Source organism: Saccoglossus kowalevskii, chromosome 6, assembly GCF_978046115.1.
Source record: "Saccoglossus kowalevskii chromosome 6, keSacKowa6.1, whole genome shotgun sequence".
Lineage (NCBI taxonomy): Eukaryota > Metazoa > Hemichordata > Enteropneusta > Harrimaniidae > Saccoglossus > Saccoglossus kowalevskii.
This window is the reverse complement of record NC_140646.1, coordinates 32,017,658-32,038,782: the sequence shown is the minus strand read 5'-3', so window position 1 is coordinate 32,038,782 and position 21,125 is coordinate 32,017,658. Positions and strand designations below refer to the sequence as shown.

Below are 21,125 nucleotides of genomic sequence, written 5' to 3'. Positions count from 1 at the left end.
ACATATCACCTCAATTTGTTTTATTCAACTTTATGGTAAATATGCACTATTTTTACAATCTTTGGTTCTATGTAAAAATAAGCTCTTTTATTAATTTTAAATGGTTGATATTTCTGTTCTTGTGATACAATTGGCGACAGAAAAGGTAATGGGTAAACTCATACATACATGAAGCAGAAAGGAGGTAAGAGAGAACTAGCACTATAATTTGTAAAACAATCACATGCAGTACATTGATATGAAAACTAGCTTTTATTAGTTATCAAAACAGTACAGTTGACAAAGCCTTATGATGAAATCTATTATTTTAACATTTTTCAAATGTTTCAGAACATTTGATTTAAATATGCAAAATCTTCCTGCCATTGAATAGAAAATGTGACCTTGAATTTTCACATCTTTTAATAGAATAAGTGGAAAGATAAGTGTTACCATAGTTGCAAGCAGATGTTGGCTTCATCCTGTGCACTATGTAGATTAAGTTCTTGTTCAAAAGTTATTTTTCCATTAGAAACTCTGGGGTGATGGCTAAGTTGTTGTTGATAACCGATCCGAAAAGTTGCTATTGGTCCACCCATTAGTGGATTGCTTAATTCATCAAGACTTCTAATTGGACCAATCTGGCATTGGTGTCGCCGGGCATCCTGTACGGCAACATGCCAGCAAACGTAATCAGTGCTCTGGCTTGCTTTCGTAAATAGTTAACATACTGCAATGAAAATCAAAGCACAATTACAGTAACCATTGAAATAAACAATTGAAACTAGTTTTTCTAAATTGAAAGCTAGCATCATGTTTAATTATCAGACTTGGCGGTAGATTAATTCATGAAACTTGTACGACACAGTATATAACAAAACCTGTTTAGGCTATTGTACTTGAGTCTCATACTAAAACTTACTGATTCCTTGCCACCATCTTCCGTTCTTAGTCCAGTTCTGATTGTTCTCTTACTGGCATTCTTATACTGGGCGTACAGTATATTCATTGTGGCTAATAAAACTGCAGCAAGGTTATGTCTTATCTGTAATGAAAAACATGAATTTGCATAAACTACTGTAGAAGTGAGAGCCTTTCATACACAACATTGGCCCCATCCACTGTTGAATTATAGGCCAGCAAACTAGGATGTTACTTGTTTACATTTTGTAAAGCTGCATGGTGATTTCTGATAAAACATTTAAAAAAAAAAGACCAGTTTAGATGAAAAGAAGAAAAGGTACCTCATCAGTATACTGCTTGAATGCATGTACTCTCTGTTCCACCGAGTCCAATGTTAATGGCACCAATTTTAGTTGCTGAATGATCTGTCAAAATATGACATGGCGCATGCATTAACAAATATGCCGCATCAAAAAGTAATATGGTGCATAAACAAATCCAGTAGCTACAGTAATATGGTACATCAATAAATAATATGGACATATAGATGTAATATGATGCATTAACAAATTTTATGATGCATTAACGAATATGTTATGATGCATTAGCAAACAATACACACTCGATATGTTGCATCAAATGATATTAGCAGTTTGTAGAGTGACAGTGATTGGATTTATCCATCAACTCTCCATACAAGATGAAGAATAAATGAACCACACTCACCTCCATGGCTTCATCCAGATTTCCACTATGAAAATGATCAAAGAATGTAACAAGGTCTAATAGCAGAAAAAATGTGGGTGTGACCAACTGACTAGCATGGTGACCATGTGCATGATATCTATAATACATGATAGGTAACACGTCAGTATGCATAATCAGAGTAAGGAAAAATAATACTAATAAATACTTAGTATTCAAGGATACACAAATAACTCTTATAAGAAAGCTGATACTTAACAGATAATCTATGAGAACAAGCATTATTCTTTGATCAGTCATACAATGCCTGACTTTCACGCATACCATGAACCAATCCCTTTTCAGGGTTATTGTACATGCGCAAAGCCCATACAAAATGAACCTCTTGTTCATACTTTCGGTAAATACGGAAAAGTACATAACTCAACAAACCGATCTGAAGAAGTTTGTCAGATGAAAACAAAACTAACCTTTCTGCAATAGATAATGATAAGTTTTTCAGCCGATCCCTTGTAGACTGTGGACTATTAGGAGTAGACACCAAAGGAGACAATAATTTATTTAACAGTTCAAGAACCTTGTCATGATTCTGTAAAACAAAAATAACAGAGGTTACAGGTCGAGTTAAAGGCCCAATTCACTTGCCCCGGGCAAGTGTGAATTGGAGGTGTGATTATGCTAATGAGTGTTGTTAATCACTTGCATAGCCTAGGACGCATCCTGTTTCAGCGGTCCAACATCACGTGACTTTGATTGACAGTAGTTAATTATTCAAGATTAGTTGCGCGTCCCTTTCCCCGGTTCGAGTTTTTGACTTTTATCCGCCAAAATCTCAGCTCGTACACTATTTATTGTCATAAATACTACACACAGTCACTGCTGTGATATTCATAGTCGCATGCATCCACTTTGGCATGACATAATCGACCTGTAAGTTCGAGAAAACGCGCTATTACCGGGGCTTGGCTGGAGCTGTTTACTACAGCGTGACAAGCAAGGAAATAATCCCTATTGTTTAGGACCGTATTTATAGTATATCTGGGCCTTTAAGTCAGCTTAGTCTTTTCCATGAAACAAAACCCTAACCCTAACCTTAAATTTTGAACGACTTCAAACATCGTCACGTCACAGAAATAAATTTGTTGAGAATATTTAGTTTCCACCTCTTTTCCGTCTACTTTGCAGCTTGATTCATTTGTGCTGACATGACGTGACAGCCATTTTGGAATTGTTGAACACTGATGGCGCTATTCATTTCATGTTTCACAGTGTGAAATTTTCTCAGATATTATTAGGCCAATGAAAAAAAATGCGGGTTAGGGTTTCGTTTCGTGGAAAAGACTAAGCCGGTTAGGTCAGGTCAGGTAAGGTAAGGTCAGAGAACTTTCACATTAAAGTAGTACTGTATTGTCGTTGAAAGTCCATTCAATTTTCAGTAACTTGGTCAAAAACCTGAAAGTTGTGGCATTCGCGAGTCGAGTTATACAGAATGAAACCTGATAGTCGTTTATCACCTACATTATTGTTCTCTTCACTAGAATAAATTCTGTCATGCATTACCTTTTGGAATTCTGCTTTGGATGCGTAGTAAATGTTCGAAAATTTAAAGTTTGTAAAATGAGTAAAATAGTAGTCCTATGAATTCAGAATAGAGCAATGTACATAAAAATAGATTTTGGAGTACATAATACAAAATTCTTCATATCAAATATGATTTTATAATGAGGAACATTTTTCATTATTGAACAGACAATCTTGCATGAGATTACTGTAAACTTAAGCATAACTTTTCGAACATCTTTCCTGACACCTAAATTGTAATTTAGATTTTTTGTAGTTACAGACGTCAATTCAAGAGTACATTGTTGAATTTGTGTTATTGTCTAGACTATACTTTTTGTTACAAAGTTAAAACCAATACATATTACACTGAAATCACAGTTATACATATTAATGAGTATCTTTTGTTATGTGGAAATACCAAAATTGTTTTTTTGCTTGACAGATTCAAAAGTTTCAACAGTTTGTGATTCCTATTTTCAGAACTAAATTAAGGTAACTCTTCCCTGGTGCCTAAATTAGAGTTTTTATGGTAGGTGTGAACATGACACCATAAGATACTGCAAAAAATCACTCACGAATGAATCCGCAAGTACTCAGCATTTTGGCAAATACAAAAATTGTTGCATTTATTATATTACACATAATACTTGCCAAAAGTTTCAAACAAAATGTTTCAGAAAATGCAACTCTAACCGGGCCATGTGCATCACATAATACACTGTACATGGTATTGACTGCAACTTACCCCAGCTAAATCATACAACTTGACAGCATCTTCAAAAAGTCCTTTGTCTTCAGTATCCCTGGCAACAAGCTGAATAATTTTCTGAGTATCATCCTGAAACTTATCGATGGCACCTGGTTTCCGACAACCATCGCGTTCCAAGTGCCCCAACAACATTTCAAATTCCCTCGTTTCAGTAACAAGCTCACTAACACACTTCATGAATAAACTCTCACGATTGGAGTCTTTCATGTTTCTGTAACAGTACAAAAATATGTTGTATATATGTAGTAATAAAATTTCAAATTCTGAATCAGTAAGGTGTTTACCGTTAGTGTTCACTGGAATACTGCCACTTAGACACGTGTCCAGTACTGATATAAGAAAAACACTTTCTGCCCTCAGCCCCCTGATATGTACACCCACATGGCGTCAAATATCAAAGGTCCCATAGAATTCTTCACATGATATGTCATACCATTCTATGTGCGCAAGGATGTTATCATCATAGGGCAGAAGATAATCAACTCTTTATCATCTCGATGACCTTATGTCATTTCTACACAGTATACGCTGGAGATTATAGATCAGAAAAGGTCATTAAAGTTGTAATGTCATCAAAATTATTATTCTCTACACTACAATAAATTCTGTCATGTAGTTATGGTCTCTCAACTTGGTTGCAACAGTAGAGAGGAACTATCAATGTTAATTATACTCTTATAAACTCTCACATCACTTCTTTACCTGAGAAGGTAGAAATACTGCAATGCCTCTATGGGATCGGTACTTTCAAACTTTCTGGTATATGTTGTGATAAGACGGGCACAATTGAGTCTCCTGATTGGGACTGGGTCTGTAGATTCTCGGCTCACTGAAACAAGAATCAGACTATTAAAATCGCACTGGGAGACAGTTTTAACATCAAAATCAATATTTGTTATCTTTTCTCAAATTTTTTTTCAACACTTCTGATCAATACCTACAAGCAATTAAAAAAAATCAAAGAAAGCTTAGAAAGAACTCGCATGTAGGGTATTGGGGATATGAAGTACAAATAAGGAATACTGTATTTACTATATTAGAAGTACATCTTGAATTCACATAAAACAAAAATTGTATTTATTGCATGCAAAATCTTTGAAATATGTCTTATTTTGACCACAGAATTGCCTTTGTCTAAGATATTACAGTTATACATATTAATGAGGTCACATGACCATACATGAACATGTGGAATGTTAGTCGTATCTCTTGTCAAATAGTAAAGGACTATAGCACTTGTGGCATGTCATTATCTGCAGCAGTGGTTGAGATATTACACTTATGCATATTAATGAGGTCACATGACCATACACGAACATGTGGAACATTAGTCGTATCTCTTGTCAAATAGTAAAGGACTACAGCACTTGTGGCATGTCATTATCTGCAGCAGTGGTTGAGATATTACACTTATGCATATTAATGAGGTCATATGAACCCATTTATACAAGTTGGGTAATTAATATACAGATTCCTACCCCGAAATAATCAATCTGTGAATTTTCCAAAAGCACCTATGTACCAATTTTTATTGAAATTTGATGAGTGGTACTCAAGATATCTGTAGAAAATTAGGTAATTAGTAAGCACATAATTTAACACTATACTAAACTAAACATTATATGACTTATACCAGAGCACCTATGTATCTAGTTCATTGAAATCTGATGAGTAGTGGCGGAACTAACAATTTACTAATTAATATGCAAATTAGGTGATTAATATTCAAAGATAGTAACACAAAACTAATCAGGTCTGTGAATTATTACAGACCATCTACAAATCAAGTGTTATTGAAATCTGTTAAGTAGGTCTTGAGAAAAAAGTGAAAAGTAAATGACAATGATGTAGCACATTTATAATAATGTAATTACATTTTGGAATATTCAGTAAATCTTGAGAACAAATCTGAAGAGAAAGCATAGAGGTGGTAGATCACGATAAAATAGCCGTATTAACAAGACGAAAACTTACATAACTGTGCTTGTATGTTAACGGGTAATGCAAGAAAACCAAGTTCGTACAAGACAGCGGCAACATGTACGGCGTGACATCGGAGTCTATCTCGCCTGGAGAGGAACTCAACAGCTGCCTCAAATTGTGCTGTTAGAAACAACACTTTGAAATAGAGAAATGGATGATGATGAGCGTTGAAGTGGGACTCTCCGTACTCCTCCAATAAAGATGTCTGAAATTGACTCATACTCAGTCCATCGCTGTTGTTATCATAATGAACTTGACATAACTGAAACAGAAGACAAATTAGAGGATACATTAAAGTGAATGAGTGGTGTTGTATGCATGTGTGACCCTTGACTCACTGGACTGTAGCTGTGCACCACTTCCTCCATTCTCGCCGCCAGAGTTTATTTTCGCTTCAAGATTCAACGAAATATTTCTCTCTGTGTTAGGCTTGCCGTAAAAGAGGTCGAGGCTGTGGCGTACAACGATGCACTTCCTCATACTCACAAAAAATTGAATGACACATTTATGGATGAGTGACATAATAAAATCAGTACATAAAAAAAATGATAATTTCTGTAATGTTCATTAACCAGGCAAGGCAGCTATAACTAAACCAAAAAGTACTTTAGCAGGTATACAATAACTTCTTGTACTGAGCATGAGTTCCAGCATAGACTCTTTAGTCCCAATCAATTTACAATATATGATTTTTTTGTGGGGATGCATCAATGTTTTTTGATTTCTCAATTAATATAGCTTTGAGGTACCCTTGATGAAAAGTGAGCTATGTACATAAATCATAAAGTGATGACTGCCCTCAGCCCCCTGATATGTACACCCACATGGCGTCAAATATCAAAGGTCCCATAGAATTCTTCACATGATATGTCATACCATTCTATGTGCGCAAGGATGCTATCATCATTGGGCATGTCATCAATATGTCTCACATGTACTATAAAGCTTTGTATATGATAAAAGTGAGAGTTGTTAGTACCCTCACTTGCATTGCAGGGTAGGGTGTGATGAGTTGATGCGGCAATTCCAGAATGAAAACTACAGCCTCCCCGGGTCCTCGCTCTCATACAAGAAATCAAGGCAGGAATTTTAGTAGGTTATATTCCCACACTTTTAAAATCTGAGGTACCAGCACATATATGCTTTGTTACTCAGAGTGGATACTTGCCTTAATCCACAAGTAATCATCTGTTTTATCAGCAACATCAGAGTGGTTCTCATTGGGATCACAGTGACCGATAATACAGTACACAGCCCTGAAAGACAATTTCAAATAGAGCAATATTTATTTTTCCTTGAATGTCACCAGATTGGTACCCTTTATTGCTCATATTGCTGATTGCATTGGAGTTAAAAGTGTACTCTCAAAATTCAATTTGAGTGTCAAGTTACCCCCTCGTTTTTTTTTTTACCGAAGACAATTTCAAATTTCGAGGTTCCAAGTTCCAAGTCAGTGGCTGGGCTGTAGATGACATACGAAGACACAAAATAGTATTTGGTTTTTCTTTGTACATTTATAATTTACATATTTCTGAAATCATATTCTTATTGATTGTTGATTCCATCATTTAAAAATACAGTAAATATTTATTTTCAAGAACTTTTTTTTAAAATTTCACTGTTTCAAAACTAAGCAATGTAAATAAATCTTAAAATGATGACTGCCCTCAGCCCCCTGATATGTACACCCACATGGTGTCAAATATCAAAGGTCCTATAGAATTCTTCACATGATATGTCATACCATTCTATGTGCGCAAGGATGTTATCATCATAGGGCAGTTTTTGAACTAATCGGTTGACCATTAGAAACTCTTGGATGGGAAATGCTAGAAAATCTGTGCACTTATTCAGAAAATCCTAGAGGGGAGACGAGATAGAAAAACTGTGCAATTTATTTTTCAAAATATCATCATGAAGTTTCATACTCACCGTTTATATGGATCATTGCTTCGTTTTACAGCTCTCCGGTAGTGAAGGTGTACTTTACTCTCTGTGTTAGGTGGCAGTCTAGAAACACAAAACACATAGCATTAGCGTGCACACATAATAACTTAGATCATTCCAGATTTAAATAATGTAGATTACATGTATCAATGTTCTACCATAAGAGAAATTACATTCACTGGATTTATATTTAAAGGTGAGGGTGAATACCTTTTATCTTCTGTGTGCATGTACTCTTCTAAATACTCTCTAAATTCACCAAGATTTTGCCTGCAATTAATTATAATGAAAGTAAATAAAACTAAAATTTACAATTACTATCCAACCTCTTGTGGTGCATAAAACACATAACCCCTCCCAATGGTACAGTCGCTCTCCCATTGAGAGATCAGTAGCAATTCCACATGCACAACTATTTTGGGGTAATAACCTCTTTATCGTATCATACACACACATGGTTATGCTTTCATGGATCTCATGCAGACGGATTTACAGCATAGCTCAATAGTATTCATAGATGTATGTGCTAAAAGCGTACTGTGTTTGACACAATTGTTTTTTGAATTTTCTTTGTCATTCATGTGCACATTACTCGTAATAAATACCATAACAAATGGATATAATTTTAATATAGCAATTATTATTATCATAGTATGCATATCATTTTCCATGTTTGGGTCAAATAACAGATCGACGAATGAGGGCGTGATTTCAGCACGAGCCGAGTCGGTTCTAAATGGGTCCCAACTAATGTGAACGCAACTGCTGTAATCCCTCTGCGAACACAAAAGATTAAACATTTCGGCACATGCCGAGATTCCGTAACGTGAACATAGTAAATATCAGTGTAACATGGAATTAGATATTTTAGGTAAACGCCACTGCAAAAGAACCATAACAATCATGTGAAACCATGACAACCACAGAATTTAATACCCTCCACTATGTAATCAGTAAGATCAACAAATAGATTATCTTACGTTGCTTTTTTGACAGCTTGCATTGCTCCGTGTAAGTCACCACATCGAATACAATAATAGATGACAGCCCAGACAGGGTGCCCTTCTACATCGCCATCCTGTGAAAACCGAACGATTTTAAATGGAACAAATCATGACATTTTACCTATTTTACCTAAAATGACTGATAGTGCTCCTTATTAGACCCTAACCTAATACTGGTAAGTTATTACAGATAAAAATGCTGACAATACAGATGTGCAAGGAATATTGCTTGCAACACAACTTTGTCATTGTCACTCAATTTAATAGCTGATGAAAACACAGATTAGGTGTATAAAACAAAATCAAAAAAAATACTTGGCTACTTACCTCCAGGCCTGGTGTGTTTGGAGGTAATTTGATATTCAGGTAACTTCTGACAAGATGGTAGGTGCCTGGAATTCCACCAAGCTGTGCCTGCTGAAGGTTTCCATATATGGTGGTGCTAATAAACTTTTTGTAACTGGGAAAAAATAAGAAATTACAAAAAATATTGAATTGTACAAAATATGAAATTATACATCATACTGTAAATTGAGACAAAGAAGACATAAATTCCTGAACATTTTGTAGCACTGAACATTTCAGAAAATGCCCTTGAGTCAAGAAATAACAAAAATGGAATAGTTTATGACAATGACATCAATGATGGACAAAAATGAAATGGACAAGAGACATTTTGCCACTGCTACACATATAACTTTCCCTTCACTTCACTTCACTCTGGCTGCTTTGTTCATCAGATGTATGATAAACAACTCTTACCTTTCTTCCAAGTATTCCCTGGCCTGCTTCACGAATCCCATTTGCATTTCTTTAGAAGCACGGGCTAAGACAATGGACGACTGAGTTTTCAAAGCCACTCTTGTCATAGCTTTTACAGCAATCCACATATCCTTGACATTCTATTGATGAAACATTTAAGCTGTAGTATTATATGTTTATTGTTTTCACATTTGTCTCCGTATTGACAGTTTCAATTCAAAGACAGTAGTAACAAGCTGATAATTGTAGTCATCCAGCATGCGTTGGTACTAACATTTTCTTGTATTTAATTATGCACAATTATATACATTTTATTTTCCATTACAAAATACATATACAGCACAAGTAAAAAGAAAAAAGACTGAACAGAAAAATTAATAAAAGAAAAATGGATGAGTACCAAGGATGATTATACAATGATGTACTCTTATTAAACATACTCTGCACTGTTTTTAGAATTATTACATTTAAATAATACAAAATCAATGGCTTAGAACGATTTGCAACTAAACTTGTGGAAACAAAATATGCAATATCCTGCAGTTCAGATACGCTACAAGAATTACTCTACCATCTCTATAAGCTCTGCCAACTTACCCCATTTTTTATTAAAAATTACCTTACTATTTCTGGCCAAATATTTTTCTATTTCCAAACAAAATTTAAAATGCCCCCAAAAACCAAAGAAGAGAGGCAAATGCACAATTATATTATTAATCACGACAAAGAAGTAGATTTTTTTTCAAAATATTTAAGTGACAATGTGTCTCTGAAACCGAGAATTTACATATTTTCAAGCATGAAATAATTAACTTCTCCATAGAAATAATCTAAGTTTTCTCCTGTTTATAAAGTTAAATTTCTTTACATTGTCTAGTGGTCAATATGCAAAGGTTTGACTGTATATAAATTCATACTTGTGGGATTTGTATTGGACACACACTGAAAACTAAGTTCTATAAGTATTTCTTAATAAAGGCATGTTATGGTATTAAAATTTGACGGATACACAAATTACATAAAGGCATATGTAATTACATATGTAATTTCCAGTCAAAAAGACTGGGTAATCAAGAGACAACGACTCTTACCTCATCATCAATTTTGTCTGCAACTTGTTGAAATAATTCAATAAGATTTGGTTTATTCCCTGTGTGTACTATTCTATCATTGTAGATGAAGAGCTGAAGATGGAAAACAACATTAAATAATATGACACAATATTATCAATATAAGAGTATTTGTGTATGTTATCAAAGGCAAATAAGAGGTAGGGGTGATCAACTATGGGACACGGAAAAACAGTCTTACTCTCACAAATCAATCACCAGGAATCATAAACAATGACAGATATTTTTCTCTAGAGTTTCTGAAGGGATATATATCTAATCATCTGATTGGCTACATCTCTGTAGAATGAAAAGATACTGTGACGACAACTTTCACTGATATTGACAAATATTTTTTGCACCAAAAAGCCATATCAGGTTCATTCTATTTCGTCACTAATTAGTGTTGAAAATTGAAAGATATAAAAGTGAATTCTGTAAGGCAGTGGAAGGAATTAACACATTCCTTGCTGACAGTTTTTTCACTTTCATTGTTGGCTATATATGGAGGCTAACAACAGGTGGTGTGTTTAAACTGACCTGTCTAGAATAAGCCATTTCTACATTATCCATAGCACTTCTGCCTTGCATGGTGATGGAATCACTTAATATGCTCTCGGTTTCTTGCGGTATATCCAATACATCGGTACCAGCACCTATCAAAGCGTTCAAGATTTTCTGTTTTTCTTGCTCCCACTCACTCAGCATGCAATCCCAGTGATGTTTCTCAGCTTGATTGAATGTCTGCAAAATTAGCATATTTATGAAATGAGCAAACAACAATGAAATGTTTAGATACATTTTTATGTAATTATACCCAAGCTTCCTTCGTTTGTTTCTCTGCTTCGCTAACAAAAATAAGACTCCAGTATATTTGCTATAGCTGGGGTTATTATAAATCTAGCACTGAAAACAAATAGAATTTTAATAGTGTTCTGTGACAGGGGTGAAGGTATTTTCATAGAATTTGTGAAATCAGATTATCAGAATCAGACTATGTTAATAAGATTGCATTTTAAGTGTATTTCGTTTTAAAATTTCTATTCAGCCTACTTCATATTTACTGTTTTGGGTTAAAATATCAATATAGTCCACATATTGAGTAGGTTTTTAAATTTAATAAAAGACGATAGAAACAAGTCAAAATATAATGATCAACCATATGTTTTACATGAGTGGACTAAATACCTGTGGAGTGATTTACCCTGATAATAAAATACACAAATCATAATAGAATTATTACCAGACCTTAATTAAATTTTCAGTCTGCCATCTTTGAATCTTGTTTTTTTTTTTGGAATATGCAATAAAATTTCATTTTGAACAAAATTGTCTGTGATTTGTTAGAGGAGTTGACAGATCCTTGTTCACACACACATACATGTATGTCACACGCAACGTAATATTACCGTAATTGGTATAGTACAGGTATGATGGTTCAAATACCAAAATGGCAACAGTAACAAAAAGACTTCCCTGGCGGCGATGATAAAATACAAACACGGAGCCAACAGATGAGGTTTCAACTGGTACTGGTATTATTATACTCTGCAAACATCAAGTACAATAACGTGGTAAAACTCCACTACTCCAATAACTAGATACTTAAACTCCAATACAATTCAACGAGATCTCCGATCTGATCTCAGTGCTGAACAACTCCCCTATATATACCCATACTGTCTATAAATAGACCATTACATCAGCATACATAATGAGTCTGGAATTTACTACAAATTTCTAGAATGTTCCATTACCTTCTATTGCCTTCTACAGTGTCCTATTACCTATTCAACCAGCTTCTAAAAATTCCACCCAGACACAGTACGGTTCTAGAACATTCTGAGTCACACGGAAGTGGTAAACAAGTCGTATGCGACAATGTACACGTACATATACATGTATATAGTAAAGTTACAAATCAATAACAATTAATAGCATATAGATGATTATTAGTGTTCAAAGAGTCACTATTAAAAACTACACAATATATTAACCTACATTTTTCCGAGTTTCTTCAATGGTGGCAAGAAGAGCATTTTCTCTTTCATTTCTGAGAAAACCCTACAAAAAAACACAACAACATCCAATGCCATAAAAAATAAATAATGACATGCATTGTACATATATAAACTACTACATGGTTTCAGTTCTGGGAACAAGAAGGAGCACTTCAGTCAGGATTTCAGGATTTCAGTCAGGCCCCTTCCCATAAATAAAACATCTGGTAAACCCTAGGATATGGGAATTCTTTGTTGTTAAAAACTCACCCAACACAACACAGATATTTCAATTTCTACGCCAACGTTCAACACTTATGACAAAATAGTGATTATGATGTGTGTTTTAAGTCGCCACTTTCTAAGGAAGTGTATGCTAAATACTCCGGACAGACTGGTGCATGTGACTACAGTCAAAACAATTTTGAATTTACATACACTATAATAACAATTGAAATGGTTCTCACCTGTATGTCTGTTTCTCTGACCGGTTCTAAGGGTTCAAATGTCTTGGCAACACTTAAACTTTCAAGTCTCTGTGGCATTTTTGGAACATCTAAACCTCTTGAGCCAAGTAAAATAGATCTGATGGCAGAAAATGGAAAACAATTTGAGGGGGGAAAAACAAATCATGTGGCTCTGCATGTATGTAAATATGTCGAAATGGACGTAGTACGAGTGGTTAGTGCTAGTAGCACTAATCCGAAAAAGTACTAGATCTAGTGCTAAAATGGCACTAGATCTAGCGCTAAATTGGCACTAGATCTAGCGCTAAAATGGCACTAGATCTAGTGCTAAAATGTGCACAGTGCGAGTGGCATTGTTATCGCATTGTCAACAACGTCGAATAATTGGAGAGACATCAACAACCACTTTCATATGCAAACTACAAACAGTATAAAACTGTAGCACATTTCCAATGAATGAAATATACAACAATTTTACGTAAATATTAATTTATTTTCAGAGAATATCAACGCCACTCGCACTATGTACATTTCAGCACTAGATCTAGCGCTGTTTTAGCACTAGATCTAGTAGTTTTTCGGATTAGTGCTACTAGCACTAACCACTCGCACTATGTCCATTTCGACACATTTACATACCTCGACTCTCTCACTCTCAATGAGACCATTTAAGATAAAATGTGAATTATTTCACCATCGAAGAGTTCAGAAAAGTTATTTTTGATGTTGATAATTGAAAATTAGAAGGTGGTTGTTGCAGGGTTTTCATTATAACAATAATGAACTACCCACAGCATCATATTGAATGAGAAATTTAGCACCCTGGCCCAGAACATAAATGCAAGTCTCCCTCTGTGCTGAATGCTAGAATGCTAGAATGGTTCCATAATTTAAAGAGCTGACTGAATGCAATAAAGTCACTTACACTCTATGAAATAGTAATGTATTACAATCATGTAATGCAATTGAACAAATATGGATAATGGTATTTTACAATGAGATTTAGAGTGGGAGGGGGGGGGGCAGTTTGTAAAAGTAGAAACTGACATAAGGTCGATGAACAGCCAGCGTTGTAGAGCAGCATGTATTAAAATTGTGCGTAAACAATGTATTTTATAGTATATTTCATACTGTATGTAGCCCATGAGTCGAGATGACCACCACCCTTTAAGTATCCTTTAATGACCAACTTACGCCTTGACGTCAGCTGTATCCTGTATTCCAGTTTTGGCGGTTCGAGTCCATAACCTTTCACCTGCTTCTATAATCTGATGTATATTCCGTTCAACTCGGGGTAATTCGCCACCATTGTCCATATCAACGGTGAGCTGCTCGGCTTGATGCAGCAAATCACCGAACCCACTATCCATCATTTTGAATTATACTCTCAAAACACTGGTCAGCAAGAAATATACAATTCTGTGAATTAAATAAAACATTGGAATCAAACTTTACTTACAAAAACTTTACTCATTCATTTTCATCTTCCTAAATGTGAGCAACCTGGATAAATCACCGGAAAAACTGTTCACAGCTGAGGTTTTTAAAATAGATTAAAATTGTTGTATGGCAGTCATTTTCTGTCGATTTTGCTTTGAATTGGTTGATATTTTCACATTTTCGTTATTTTTAAATCTTGCTAGGTAGATATTTTAGAATTATATATGGTGTTGCTGAGCCATCAGTGGATTGGCATAAAAATTCAGCATATTTTTTATTTAAAAAAACAACAAATTAAAAATAGGACCATTATGTGTCTAATAATAATAATAATAATAATAATAATAATAATAATAATAATAACTTTATTGCATCCTTAGAATTACAAATGTTCTATTGGTTTACAGCAATAAATATATAAGTGATTAAAAATATCAAAGTATGATAACGTAAAAAAAAAAAAACAGAAACAGAAACCTACAAAAACTCGTATGGGCATCTTTAATTAATATACACCTAGGCTATGGGCAGATAAGGTTTGATAAATGTCGTATTTATGCTACAATCAACTGTGCTAATACAGTTAAAGTTGCATTCCTACTTTGTATTATAAGCATAACACCACCCACTGAATATTGTGATCACCATGAAAAACGATAAAACCAGTTTGCCCACAGGGAGGAGCCCAGGAACTATAATCAACTGTAATACGCAGTCCTCTATGAGCGGGGGAGCGGGGGGGGGGGGGGTATCGGCTGGTATCTAGTGTAAGAAATAGACAAGGGATGAAGGCTCCAGCCAGCTCACATTTTTTAAACTCGAAAAAACAGACGAAAAGAATGAAAAATTAAATATAAAAAAAATACCAGGTTGAAGAATATTAGTTGCTTCTTCAAATTTCGCCAAAGCCCTACCTACATTTTACCGATATCTGCAGAATAAATCAAGAAAACTACACAAATTTACTCCATTTAGGAATTCCTAACGGTTTGCCCGAACGCACAGCACAGTTGGAGGCGTGGCCTGTTCAGCATTTGTCAACAACCAATCACAAGATGGTTACGAACCACATCGAGGTCACGACTCGGTTAGCCTTGCTCAACTGGTTCGTAACCAGTCTTGTGATTGGTTGTTGACAAATGCTGAACAGGCCACGCCTCCAACGGTGTCGTGCGGTCGGACTAACCGTTAGGAATTCCTAAATGGAGCCAATTTGTGTAGTTTTCTTGATTTTTTCTGCAGATATGGGTAAAATGTAGGTAAGGCTTTGGCGAAATTCGAAGGAGCAACTAATATTCTTCAACCTGGTATTTTTTTTAGATTTTATTTTTCATTTTTTTCGTCTATTTTTTCGAGTTTAAAAAATGTGAGCTGACTGGAACCTTCATCCCTTGTCTATTTCTTACACTAGATACTAGCCGATAACCCCCCCCCCCCCCGCTCATAGGGAGTGCGTACAGTTGATCATAGTTCCTGGGCTCCCTGTGGTTTGCCTGTACTGAAGGCCGTTGTGTCTAATGAATGGTTACCCGGAAAAGGATGAGTTTCTTTTACGTCTAGTAGCTTTTAGGCTTATGTATATATATATAACCGAAGACAATATTATTATGTAGGATATGAATTAATGTAGTTTGTTAGTAGTCATGACCTGAAGATTATTTTTAAGAATTCAGAATATCTCACCTAAGACTTTCGATGACAAGGATCTAAAACCACAACACGTGAAATGGCCGCCACAAAATTGAGTTAAATTGATATTCGTCAATAACTATACAGTTGGATTCGCCAATCGGTAAATCTTCAATTCAACGATTTTTCTTTCTTACAGTATTCATAGAATAAACCAAATATTCATATTCTACGTTAACATATAACATAATATGAAGGTAAAGGCAGAGTTCTATATCATTTTGCCCAATCGAACGACGAAATAAGGCGAATTATTAATTACAATATGAATTGAATGCTAATTTAAAAGCCGGGTCAGAGTTCGCACTAAAAACATTAAGTCTAAAAAATGTGTCGATGTCGTTGTAGTTTATAAACCAATCACTGAATATTCACTTTTAATTCAACAATGGAGCTGCTTAGCGCCTTTATTCAACGGACTGTATAATCCAGGGCAGCATTTACTTTTATAACAGGGACTTCCATATTTATTTTTATCGAGTTGCCTGACCTTTATTATTTCCATTATGTTAGGGGTCCTTTTGAACTGATGGACCATATTATGATCCCAACTCTGAACTTATGCGCACTGTGGTTCAATGATATATTGTGATTGTGTCGTCTGCAACCTTGTCGTTGTTTTTGCTATGATAACTTGAAAAAAATCAGATAGCAGAAGCACCATGAATTCAGTGTGGTGCTGTCGATCAGCGTCGCTGCTGCAGTTGACCACGAGAAAACACTTCGCGACGGGTGTCTTGAGACACACTGACAGAGTGATCGCAAACGGCGCATCTTTTTGTTCTTATCCAGGGGAGACTGCTCACCTACCATCTACCTCAAGAGTTGTGATTTGCGGTGGTGGTATCGCGGGATGCTCTGTTGCATATCATCTGTCAAAGATGGGATGGAAAGATATTGTGTTGCTAGAGCAAGGCAGGTTAGTTGACCCATAGACCTTAAAAATACATATTTTAATTGTCAGGAATGTATTTTTTTTAAATTTCATGTATCTATTTGTTTTTCACTATAATTTTTTAAAATTATTTTATAATTTGTTTATATTCATTCATTTTATTGTGTGTTAAAACATGTGAAAGATTGTATTTTTTAAAATAAGATTTGGCTGCATTTTTATCACTAGTTGGCTTTGTCAAATGGTGTGTGCTTGCTTGTAAGACATTGGACATGATATTTGGCCTTGTTTTCAGTTTTCTGATTTCATTGCAGGCCTGCTTGTGATACAAACTTATAAAAAATTACAAACTAAAATTAATATGGATGAAATCAAACAATTGTAGGTATTTTCTGATGAGCTTATCAGTCAATAATTTCAAAGGTACATGTAGAATCAATTCTACATAAGACTGCAGGGTGTGCGAGATGGCAGTGTAGTGATCATTTCATGGAGCATGGAACAATACATTACACTTGTAAATACTAGTAGTCGATATCAAGTACCGGTAATCATAGAATAGCAATAGAAACAAGTTGCTATACAAGACTATAGACCCTCTAAAAGAGGGATAGGAAATTACTGGCAAAGATCAAAAGAAGCTTGAGGATTGGATGTACGATGTATCTTGGAATGGATTACTGTCTATTTAGTTTTACTTAGTTACTTATCGGCTGTAGCACATCCGCGTGATGTCACACTGTCAACAAAGAAGCGCCATCACAGTGACTTTTAGAGGGTCTATGACAATACCCAAAACACTATGTATAAAATGTACACTTTGCCCAGACACTTTCAAACACAATACATAGATCATGTATGATTACTTATACAATGTATATGCATGAGCAACATTTTGTAATGAAATGTCCAGCTTACAGTCATCATAGGAACAAATTATTTCTGAGTGCACAAAATAAAGTTCCAAATTTTGATAAAGAAAACAGTCAGAATAAATTCATATTAATTATGGGAAACCATACACTATCACTGGTCAGCCTTAGCTGTCTTCTTAATAAACAGTTATGAAACAAAACAGCAACAACTATCAGTGTATTAGGTTACAATTAGTGATCATTCTATATTCTGTATTTTTTTTATTCATATTTGTTTTTGATTTGTTTTATATTTTAATATAAGAATAGAACTTTTTTTTTTTTTAGTTTATAGTTTTTTAAATTTCTTTTTGTAAGACCCTTTTTATCCTTTCCTATGGATTTTATGTGTCTAATAAATATTGTTGTTGATTTTCTCTATTATTTGATCACATACTAGTATGGTTGACGGACATTTTGATATTTGCTGTGTAGGTACCATTTGTTAGATAGATTTGCTCATTTAATTACGATATTTTTAATTTTTTTGGTGAATATTTTTGTTTTTTTTGAGTAAAAAATGATATTTTCAACTTCTTCTTGAAAACTACTGGCCCAATTGCTTTGATACTTGGTATGTAGGTACCATGGTTGGACATCTGTCACATTTGTCCATTTTGTGGTGATATCTTCAATTCTCTATTTTTAGTTTATATTTTTGTCTTTTTAGATAGAAAAAGCTATATTCAACTTCTTGAAAACTACCTGCTTGATTGCTTTGATAATTAGTATGTAGGGTTCATAGGTTGACCTTTGAAATTTGTAACAAGATGATAACAATTATAATTGCCATGGCAACAACCAAATAAACTACCATGGTAGTTATTTATATTATATCATTGTGGGAACACTAATAAGCCTGGAAAATACTAGTAGTTAATATCTCATCGTACAGATCATTATCAACTGTGTTTCAAGGAAGAGACTTCACAAAGACAGTGATAAAGACATTTTGATCATTAGAACGCTTCTTTCTTTTCATTTCTATGCAATTTGCTCACTAATAAAGTGGTTGATTTATGTGAAAGTTTGCACATGAGTATATACAGTACTCATATATAAGTAATAGGTAATAATAGGATGTGTTGTGATTTAAATATATTAATTTATCTAAAAAATACTATAATCAAAGCCTTAAATGTATCCGAAACATTTTCTTGACGATGAAACAGGTGATTTCATTCATACTTTGTATCAGAATCATGCATATTGGGTCACAGGTGCATGTCATATGTTTTTCAAGAATTGAGCTATAAATATATTGCTAATTCTTCAGTTGAAAGTTTTCTATATTCATATGTTGTGTTATTTTGTGTGATTTGATCAAATTTGTTGAATTGCTGGTCTATTTGTCTAAATTTCTCTCTGTTTACTAGCAATATGTCATGCACCGGGCCAGTAACTATGTCCTGAAATTTGTCAGTACATATATTTTATTTAATTCTTGGGGATAAGTTTGATCATTTGTCATTCAGCAATTTATATGATTGGATGAAATGAATTGAAATTACGTAACAATCATTAGATGTTCAATGCAAATCAGTCAGCTGCTTAGCTGGCAATGTCCCTGTTTTGATGTCCATAACAATATGACAGTGAAAGTAATGGAGAAAAAACAGTTCAATGGCCAGTTGTACGTCTGTAAAATGCAATGTACAAAAGAAATATACAGTAAAAAATGTTCTGAAATCTTTCTTCTAGTCTAACGTGCGGTACAACGTGGCATGCAGCAGGACTTGTTGGAAGAATGCGAGCGACTGCAGTAGAAACTGAGTGTTCCTCTATCAGCTCTGAGCTGTACTCCAAATTGGAAGAAGAAACTGGTATTGCAACAGGTATGTTGGGGACAACGTCAAAAGATCGATGTCGGATAAAAAACTTATTTCCTTTAGTTTGGGGGTGGGGGGTTTTGACCTCAAAAAGTTTCCATCCTACAAAAACAATTTTATTTTTTAATGAAGTCAAAAAAATCTTGGAGTATTTGTAGTTCGTTTTTTTCTATCCAATCATGGACAGAAATAACCGAAAAGGAAAAAAAAAACACATCCAAGACGAGAAAATGGTTTGGTTCGAGTGTAAATCTGTGCGTCAAATGAGGTGCATTTGTAAAATCTTTTTACACCCACCCGACAACCAACTGCTATGCAATACTGCTGTCCGATTATCAATTTGTATTTAATGGTGAATGTGGTCTGACGCCATGACCAATATTTATCAATTAAGTTTCAGTGGGGGGTAGGGGGGTTTTGAAAAAACTAAAGGAATTAAGTTTTTTATCCGACATCGATCTTTTGACGTCGTCCCTTAGTACATTGGTTTATAGATTAGAATTGATTGATTGCATCACTTCACATGTACTTTCATCTGAAGAATATTGCTGTGTGTCCTGCAACCTGCAACATTTTTAATTTATGATGTATGATAAACCGATTTTGTCTACTGTTCGGAGTTTCAAACAACAATATTAGTAAAAAATATTTGTTTTATTCATTCATGTTGCGTCTTCAAAAAACTCCCAGTAAACAAGCAATATATTAGGATAAAATTAATATTTTTAAATTAATTTAAATAAAAAATTATTAAAAAAATCAGATTGACATACAGAACTTCCATTGAAAGATTTGTACATTTTACATTTTGAAAAAAAATATTAACAAATATTAAGGTGAAAAATGATGAAAAATCATTTTTGAAAAATTTTAAATGTTTATATTTAGTTTAACTATCTTTTCAACTTTTCAAATGTCTATACATGCTTATTGCATGAAAACAGAAAGTCTACAGTCTCAACTGAATTGTTAAAATTTGATAAATGTGCTTTGAAAAATTAATAATACTTATCACATATTTTGTCAGGGCCATGATTATCTATCCTTAGTTAGTTCTTCTGATTTTTTTTTAATTTGTCGCTGGTCATTTTAATGATAATAAGTAGGAATCATATATTTTTTCACAGCGAGATCTCTCGTTTCGAAGAAATTTGGGCCATTCCAAGA

The 21,125-nt window shown here is 34.3% G+C and overlaps 2 protein-coding genes across 3 annotated transcripts in view; one reads left to right on the top strand and one right to left on the bottom strand.

Annotated features, from left to right (window-relative positions):
* Positions 1-204: 204 nt before the first annotated feature.
* LOC100369280 (nuclear pore complex protein Nup93-like) lies at positions 205-16,379 on the bottom strand. Its single transcript, XM_085500378.1, has 20 exons — positions 16,315-16,379; positions 14,386-14,610; positions 13,192-13,309; positions 12,726-12,788; positions 11,265-11,468; positions 10,707-10,799; positions 9,616-9,755; positions 9,181-9,313; positions 8,830-8,927; positions 8,060-8,119; positions 7,835-7,912; positions 7,071-7,158; positions 5,894-6,164; positions 4,622-4,748; positions 3,896-4,130; positions 2,058-2,176; positions 1,609-1,726; positions 1,224-1,307; positions 902-1,024; positions 205-709 (listed from the first exon to the last, which is right to left on the bottom strand). The coding sequence occupies exons 2-20, from the start codon at positions 14,562-14,564 to the stop codon at positions 590-592; spliced, it is 2,451 nt and encodes an 816-aa protein (XP_085356504.1). The 5' UTR covers positions 14,565-14,610; positions 16,315-16,379; the 3' UTR covers positions 205-589.
* The window catches only part of LOC100369424 (pyruvate dehydrogenase phosphatase regulatory subunit, mitochondrial-like), a 24,865-nt gene continuing 19,575 nt past the window's right edge, over positions 15,836-21,125 (top strand). The window contains exons 1-3 of one of the 2 annotated variants that reach the window (XM_085500377.1): positions 15,836-15,890; positions 17,113-17,239; positions 19,831-19,964. In XM_085500377.1, the coding sequence (XP_085356503.1) occupies positions 17,202-17,239; positions 19,831-19,964 (172 nt within the window). In that variant the 5' untranslated portion in view covers positions 15,836-15,890; positions 17,113-17,201. Of the gene's footprint in view, positions 15,891-16,859; positions 17,240-19,830; positions 19,965-21,125 lie in introns of those variants that run through there. The other variant, XM_085500376.1, reaches the window with a different exon arrangement.